At 42.3% G+C, this 8,842-nt stretch overlaps 1 protein-coding gene across 1 annotated transcript; it reads right to left on the bottom strand.

The window, feature by feature from the left end:
- Positions 1–946: 946 nt before the first annotated feature.
- LOC133887756 (OVARIAN TUMOR DOMAIN-containing deubiquitinating enzyme 1-like) lies at positions 947–6,033 on the bottom strand. Its single transcript, XM_062327730.1, has 9 exons — positions 5,804–6,033; positions 4,668–4,946; positions 3,736–3,798; positions 3,566–3,649; positions 3,333–3,479; positions 2,567–2,601; positions 2,330–2,385; positions 2,162–2,256; positions 947–1,885 (listed from the first exon to the last, which is right to left on the bottom strand). Exons 1-9 carry the CDS (start codon positions 5,945–5,947, stop codon positions 1,511–1,513), a joined length of 1,278 nt encoding a protein of 425 aa, XP_062183714.1. The 5' UTR covers positions 5,948–6,033; the 3' UTR covers positions 947–1,510.
- Positions 6,034–8,842: the final 2,809 nt, after the last annotated feature.

Here is an 8,842-nt window from a genome sequence, read left to right as displayed (position 1 = left end):
TACAAATGGCTATTTCCATCTCTATCCATTGAGCTCTTCATGAATTGTCCATCCCATTATCTGCAAATGAGATGTGCGCCATAAGATTGCTATCTAGACGGGTAGTCAGCTTTTGCATCATACTTAGATGAAAAGTGCATAAGAATATTTGAATTCTAATTCAAACATAAATTAAAAAGAATTCTCACACCTGATCAGTTCCAATGACTTACAATACATGTGGGATCTTCTAAAAGTAGAACGGTACAAGCTATAGCGCTCACCTGTTAACTGCCCGAAATAACAAACGCAGAACAATTTTAGGTACTGGCTGACCTCGTGACGATAATTTTAGGTACTGGCTACTCTTACTGTATAGGAAGGACCTGTATGTCACCGTGTGCGGCAGCTCGGTGTTCCAGGGCCTGGGCACCGCCGGAGTGGCCCACGAGGCTGACGGCGCTTGAAACTTCATGTACCAATAAACATTATTATCGAGTAATAAAGTTCCTCCATCCCCAAAAAACAAATTCAGCTGTATTTTTCTAAATGTAATTGCGTGAGTAATGTGCTAGTTATATTCAAATAAGATAGCAACTAAACTGACAACATTTCTTTATTCTGCCTTGGAATATTGCAAACCTGACACAACCACAAATAGGCGGGGACGTGGGTCCATAATTTTCCATTTGAGGCACATCTGCATTTCCAGTCAAATCTCCCAGTTGTCTTGTAATTTACCCTATACAATCCAATTTGTACCATGCAGGTTGCAGCAAATACACAAGACTCATCTATTCAGTCTGCCAGTCAGATGAGAATTCTTATCCCAAAAAATAACTACTTGCTCATTACGTTTTCGTGCGATTAAGTCTGCAGTTGATGCTAATCCTATTTCTCAGAAAGAAATATCTGCAACGAATTCACAAGAAAATACAAACAAAACTTCTCTTGAATGCATGCGACGTTTAGCAAGCACTGACAAAAGGGGAACCTGCAGCAACTGGGATTCTCAAAAGGGTTCCTTCATGCTGCAAATTACAGTATTCTTGTTCCTTGAAGACGGACGATCCAAATCACATCTTGCTCAGATCAGAAAACAAGTAGTCCTTTGTACGTTCTTATCAAATCTGAAGCTTCCATCTGAATACCGAACTGGGAACAGCATCAATAAGAAAAATAAACTAATAAGCAATTAAAAGAATGTATTCCACTATTCCCAGTGCAAGGAATAGTTCTGTCCAGTCTGCCCACTGGTAACAGTGTCCTTAAGTCTCCATCAACAAAGGAAACAGTTCCTCAGCTTTGGTGCCAAGTCCAAATTTATTTTCTAAACTGCCTGACATCAGCATCTCCCAGAAAATGATGCACTTTTGTCTTCTGCTAAGAAGTGTAACCAGAAGCAGTGTCGGACCAGCTGCAGAATCACTCAATACTATAGAAGACTATCAATAGATTTCCATGGCACCACCCAAACAGTTTCTGTTAGAACCATCTACAAGGAAGATTAGCATACACTTGCATCGGTTGTTCACTTGCGATAAAGAATGTCACGTTGGCCCTTCTTATACAGTAAGGTCACTAAAGGCATGCCATCAGATGACAAGTTGTCACATGTGCTTACTCCAACCTGCATGACTGAGTTGCTATTTCTTCCTTGCTCTGGAGGTTTATCAGTTGTGCTCGACAGAGAGTAACTTTCAATTGAATCGAGAGGTCCTGAGGTTGTGCTTATTCCTGATTCTGATCGAGGGAGGAAATCAACATGTTGTACTTGCACAACTCCATCCTTCAAGAACGAGTCCACAACTACAAGGCGCAATGGGATGCCAAGTGCATATGATAGAGCCCTCATTTGTAATTCGGTGGCTTCGACGTCTGTGGGGCGCACTGCTTTTATGCAATACTGTTACCAAAGCAACAAATGTGGAATAGTGAGTGTAATTTGTGGCAAATTTAGTAAAGGTTACCTTGGTTTTTCCTGATTACATCAAAAAGAGTTGCCACAGGTTATTTCTAGGGTTCGCATGTGTTTTCAAAGAGAAGAGTAACTCGGAAAGTTAGAACAGTGTCAATAAAATTTAATTATTACAGCAAAAACATAAAAGGGAAATAATTAATTATCTGCAACATATCTATCATAATATCTGAAAGGATTCTATTAGCGGGCAGAAACTCTAACCCAAAGGGCATTTTTCTGTAGAGGGAACCATGACTTGTAATCCTCTTCATGTGTGCGGATCTCAATCTCTGTCAGCAATCTAAGGAAAGAAAGAACTGACCAAAGATAAAAGTTAAATAGAGAACAAATAGACAAAAAAACAGATCCCAACAACTATTGTATCCTCACTTCTGAATGACATGATCTCCTGTAGGCTTCTCTTGTACAGCTCATCAGCGCTTAGGCTACAAAAAAAACACCAGAAAACTCTTCTGTAAAATGAAATATAATTAAATATAACAGCAAAATACTATAGTAATCGGAAAAGATTCCTGTAACAGACTAGATTCTGCAGTGAAACACAGCACAGCAACCATAAACTGACCCAAAGGATAGCTTAACAAAATACTCAAGACCGAAACATACCCATTTGCAACTGAGTTGACCAAATGCCTGAACTCCTGAAAGAACATGAAGACATTTGGTAATGTATATATTTAAGCTATCTTATAAACAGAAGATGAAATTACACACAATTCCACTCTGTAGTAATGGTGAAATGAAATAATATACAATATCAGAAAAAGATACTGCTGACTGATGCCCAATGCTGCACTATTCTTTTAGTGAAATTTCATTTCAGGAGCAAGAATTTTACCTCTTAGATAGTGTAACTGCAGAAAGATGATAATTAAAAAATTTCAAGAACTGCATTCCCTATTTTTAGTTGAGAACTACAAACCAGTTGGTAGAAAGGAGTATTTAGTCGAATGCAAATGTATCATACAGACCTACTCAAATAGCATTACTGATGACCTCTTAAATCAGTTTGGTCGTGTACTTTACACCATGTCATCTACGTGTCTGTCCACTCTATCTTGTCATTATTTTAAAGCAAAGTTCCCTCTTTTTGTTGGTAGGGATGGGCACAGGTATCTATAAAACAGTAAACTCTGGGGTACTGTTATTTGTTCAAGACACTCTCTTAAAGTCCAGACTCCAGAGAAACGCACATTATAACATGTGTGGGCAATGGAAAATTCAGGCCACAGTGTACAACAACTTTTCTTGCCAACTACCAGATGTCCCATATAATTGTTTTGCGCATGACTGGTTGAAAACTAGGAAAAATTTAGAATAAAGAGATCAGGAAAAATAAATTCATGCTTTTGTAAGCTCGGATAATACTTACAGAAACAACACTTGAGAAAAATGCTTCAGGATTTAAAAAGTATGATTTATCCCATTTAAGACGACATAAATTCTCTCTGGACGTTGCCACACATTCCATTAAGCGTGTGACCTCAGCTTGACTATTTTGCATTTGTCCAAGGTTCTCCTGTTTATAAGTGTAGCAGTATTAAGATTTCATGCAAAATAAGACATTAACCACACCATCATGAACAAGACAACTGAGATAGTCACCAAGTAAGAGAAAAGGAAAGCTCTGTAGAAACAGCAGCCATCTTTGCGTGTTCGTCTGAAGCACACGTAATGTTTACTAAGTATCTGCACAAAGAATGATTTTCAGGTATGCACAAAGCACTTAACAATGACAGTGCTTCTAGAGTTAGGTTTATTGCTTATAAACACACCTTGAACTTTTGCTGGATGACAGGGTTCTTTGCAGCTTTACGAACCAAAACCAAGAGTGGCTCCTATGATTGTAAGAGTTATAATCGCAAAGGCATAATAACTGATTCTTAAGATTCATCGAACTTACAATGATCCAAATAACTCATGCTGAGGCATGAGGCACAAAAGTTCGCTTCTTTGTATGAAAAATAATATGAGCCCCACATGGCAAAAAAACCTTTGTTAGACGAGACTAGTTAGCTAGATGAAATTGCTAGGAGTGAACATCATTAAGCCTTAAAAAATCTCTGGTAGCCAAGCTTTCAACATCGGTTAAGACGCACTGTGAACTTTCTTTGAACGTTCATGAAATTTTGAAGATACAAATACTTCTGTTTACGGCATGAAGCGCTATAGTTGTTCATGGTAATGTCCAAGTTATAACTTTTCCAGAACACAAAAATATTTTTTCAGGTGACTCCTACAGAAGATATCACAACTGGAATATTTAAGCTAACATATAGGACAAACTCAAAGAAAGGGTAATCATCCATAGTGTATTTGCATGATGAACTAACAAATCTCAACATGATCCACCTTTTTTTCAAAACACAAACGCCATGCTTTATTTATTAATTTCAAGATACATCAATTGGCAAAGAGTTCAAAGGAAGATTAGTGTATCATCATGCCAGACTGTATCGCAATTTAAGAGCAACGCTATCAAGAAACACAGTGATCAGGGTGTGATCGAGACATCACAGGTGCTCAATGGACAAAAAATTATGACAATGGATGACCTTCTAGAGTATTTAGTGATTAAATATGATGTCAGATCATTGCATTAAGCTCATTGGGAAGAAGCAAAAATAAGTTCATTGTGAAGCAAAAGTACTTCAAGATTAAGAAATAAACAAGTAAATCCAGTTAAGGAGCTTACAAATATTCATACCTGACGCCCTAGTGTCCTCAGAAGAGGTTCTGGATTTTGGAAGAGGAAGTCGTCATAATTGTACTCAGGAACACGGTTGTTATTTGGTGGCCGGAGGTATGTCCTCTTGCCAGCCAGCAGCTGGCGCCATTTGTGGCGCAATGAAAAATATTCCCTCTTGGTGAGTGGCTCACACTTGTGCCGATCAATATAACGAGGGATATTTTGTTGAAAACTCATGAGCAGGCAACGAAATCCACTGTTTTCTGGCTTGTACTGCTCTTCCTCCAAGTCTTCATCCTGGTAAATTACAATCATCTGGTAATTCAATCTTTCCAAATGGAAGCAGGAAGAATCTAATGGCATAATCCCAGTAAATCCACCTACTTTATTCTGGTAAAATGACCACCACATAATCTAAAAATACTTTCCAGGACATATGCACATCAAGTCACACTCTCTGGCATCATAAGATGTCCATTTGCAACAAGAACACACAACGGAAATCCAAATAATCGATCAAAAAATATCATTAGAAATCACCAGGCTGAACCTGCAATTGGATGGAACACCAAGTGCAAATCCATCAAACGCCCAATTCATTCCACAAGTCATCCAATCAGACAAAGAACTGATCTGGAAGTTATTGAACAAATCGACCAGAAATCACCACAAGAATTAGAGAATATTGCCATCTTTTTCTCGCCAAGAAATGCAAAGACGACAGAAGGCATCACGAATTTGCAGGGCTATGAAGCATGCGAGCGATAATCAGGCAGGAATGGCGCAAACATTTCGCAAAAGCCAATGCAAGAACCCCTATTCTACAATGCTGTAATACAGTACAATGACCATTGAAGAACTGAAATTGTATCTTTTCTTTATTCTCGTCTGGTTTTTCCCTATAATCTAGAATCCACCAAGCCAATTGGGAAAATTTTCAGCCAAGGAAACGAAATTTAGCCTACGACCGCACCCAGTCGCCGACCCCTCGCCTTTAATCAAAGCGCCAGAAAGAATCCCCAAGAAATTAGGCGCGAGAACTCAATAACCTCCCAGCGCACCAAATCCACCAAAAGAAACCACATTTTTGGCAAAGAAAAAACAACGGAGAGAACCACGCCCAAGACAGCGAAGACGCTGGAACAAACCCTAACCTGGTCATCGGGCGGCAACGATGGACGTAGCGGCGAAGGAGGAGGTTTCCGTCTCGGCGAAGGTGGCGGTGTAGCTCCGCCGCCATCTGCGCTGCTTCCCGCGCTGGACTGCAGCAGCTGCTTGAATTTGATCTTGAACCCCATCGCTCTCTTTCCCGGAGTTGCCTTTTCTGCCCTTCCGCGAAACCCTGGCTTCGTTCGCAGTTTCCCCCTTGCTTTTGGACGAAATGTTGGCGTCGGGCTTCATGCTGGCTTAGTCCGAACGGATTAACTATTTATTAACAATCCCTGGTTGAGGGATGCAGTGCGGAATTTACACGAAGCTGTTGGCCACCGCGTGGGCGGTGGGAAGCCACGCAACACCGCGGCCGCAAGTCGCATCAAACACGTCAAATGTAAGTTGATTTTTGAGAACTTGAAAAATTAATTTTAAAAAAATAAATAAAAAACTGATAAGCTAGTTAAGATAAGTTTTTTAGATTTTGAGTACTGAGAAGCTAAAAAATTATTATAAAAATCAATAACAAAAAGCTATCAAACAGAAATCAGAAACCAGCCAAAAAGACAAAAGACAAAAGCTTTAGTCAACTAAATAGACCCTAAGGTTCGATTTAGCATAGCTTTTTGGCCTACTTCTTTAAAAAAGCGTTTCAGCTCTCAAAAAACTTGTTTCTCCGCCTCTTCCTTAGGCAGCACTTCTCTATTTTGAGCATAATTACCTATAAAAGCGAAAAGCAGATCCAAGCGTAGCTTCTCCAGTCAACCGTGGCTTTTGCGAAGGTCCAAATTTAAAGTGCCCCCATAGTTTAGATGTAATTATCCACGGATGCTATTGATATACCCCTTCTCGCCCCCTCGTGCTACACCCAACTCATCCGCCCTCTGTGCTCTGGCGATTAGGGTTTCAGTGACCGCCCTCTCTAGCAATTGTCGACCGAGTTAGATTCGTGCAGAGAAGGTGAGATAGGTACTTATTGAACCCGAGTAGCCATTTTAAGGGAGCTGCATGGTTAGTTCTTACGATGTTGGTTGCCTCCCGCGGTGCTTTCATCGGAGCTGGCCGATAAGAGGACAAGGCTCATGTTTGACGCAAACCCTATCGCTAGCCGCTCGAACGTTCAAAACCCAAAGCAACGCTTCGCGCACTCTTCACACCTTCTCATTTTCTTCGGCTGTCTTGGTAGTTGCTCTGGTGGAAGGGTAATCCTTCGCTTTTGCCTGCAGAACAAAGGGTCCATGAATACGCAGGTGGCAAAAATCTTGAAAGTGGAACTAAAAAAATGTACTTGTTGGCGGGTTATTTCCGCCTCTCGGAGGGCAAGCTCGCGGTCATGTTTACACCAGTAGTTGGTGGTGAACAATCACGCGGTGTCCTTCGATGCCGTCGACACAACCGAAGTTGACATGTCCGAAGGATAGCAGAATGTTGGTTTTTGAAGCGCAGTATGATGATCACAGTTAGTCATCTCAATTGACTGGACTAAACTCCTGGCTGAGACCATAGCGCAGAAGTCACCGTACAGCTGGGCCATGTGCAAAAGGCAATCGCTGGTTTTGCAGATCCATCCAACAAGGGCACCCCGCCTGATAAGGTTAAGCATTGGAGGTGTGGCCAAAGCACTGATTCCATCGAAAGTATTGCTAATTGCTTCGCAAGCTGCAACGACCTGCGACTCCAATTCTTCTAGCATAATGAGGGCATCGTTGAATAGCACTTCGCCTCATCCAGTTCTTCGTGCAGCCGCTGCGCTTTAGCTTTTTCAGCGTTGCAGAGGGCTTGCAGCTTCAAGACTTGAGCTTTGGATGTCGTTAGATTCTGGCAAAGGTAGGTGACCTCTTCTTCTACACTTTTGCCCGAGCGAAGGGATCTCACTTCTTTTTCAAGATGCTACGAGCGCAGATCAGCCTTCTTTGCTCGTTGCGTGAAGTCCCTTTTTTGGGCCTCGGCCTTCTTCGCCCGGGCTTGAAACAGGGCCCTTTGCGCCTCTGCATTTTTTGCATGGGCCTCAGAATGCTCCGCTTGCTTGCGCTGAGCGTGCAAAATAAGAATAACTTGTGACAACGCGGAGGTATGAGAACGAGTAAGCGAAGAAAAGCTGAAGGACGATACAAAATACCTTTGCAATTGCCATGTTAGAGGCGTCGATGAGCTCAACAGTGGGCTTTCGCGCCAGATAAATCTCAAGCTCGGGGAGAACGAAGCTGCCAAACATCTTCTTTGCATCATTGACCTCCTCCGAGCTTGGCTCAAACGAAAAAATCTTAAAGGCTTCGGCATCAATAGCTTTCATGTCAAGTAAGTCGCTATGACTCATAAGCCCCTTTCCTCCACAGTGAGGTATTTTCCTCTTCGGTCTCTGTGGCTCTATGGCCTTCGGACGAACTGTCCTTGAGGAATAACTCAAAGATGAAGAGGTAGAGACCGATTCAGCTCCAGCTTCTTTGACATTTTTTGCTCCTTCGGCCTTCTTAGCTTCCCCCCCCCCCCCGCTGGCTCGGCAGTAACACGCGGATCCGAAGGTTCATCCTCTTCATCCCTAAGAATTAGCATGGCAAGGTCCATGCGTACAGAAAAGGTGGGCTTCGGTGAGGAGGAGAGAAGATCATGTGTGCCCTTCGAAGGCTCCTATCGAAGGGGCACAGCTCGAATGGCCAATGAGCCTTCGGGGATCACTTCCTTGCCCAAGTCATCAAGGGCCACTTCACGAGGTCTCTTCTTCAGGGCAAGTGCCTTCTTCTTTTTTTTTCCCCCTCGTGACGAAGGGTTTGCATTTTCCACTTCTTTTGGCTGCCCACAACAGATTCTCCGCCGGCCTCAGCGTTCGGGGAGCCCTCTCCTTCGCCCTGACCCGATGAGAGCATGGTCACCTTCGGCCCGTCCTTATAGGCAAGGCCTCATAACTCAAAAATCCAATTAAGTTACCAACCGAGCCCCTGGTTGGCGTAGAGCTGGGCTTCGCCCTGGGTAAATTTCCCAAGAAGAAGCATAGCTTTAGTCTCCACTTCGGCCACCATCAAGTCTGCCACAAAGCAAACAAT

This window comes from Phragmites australis, chromosome 13 (assembly GCF_958298935.1).
Source record: "Phragmites australis chromosome 13, lpPhrAust1.1, whole genome shotgun sequence".
Lineage (NCBI taxonomy): Eukaryota > Viridiplantae > Streptophyta > Magnoliopsida > Poales > Poaceae > Phragmites > Phragmites australis.
This window is presented reverse-complemented; position numbering and strand designations above follow the sequence as displayed.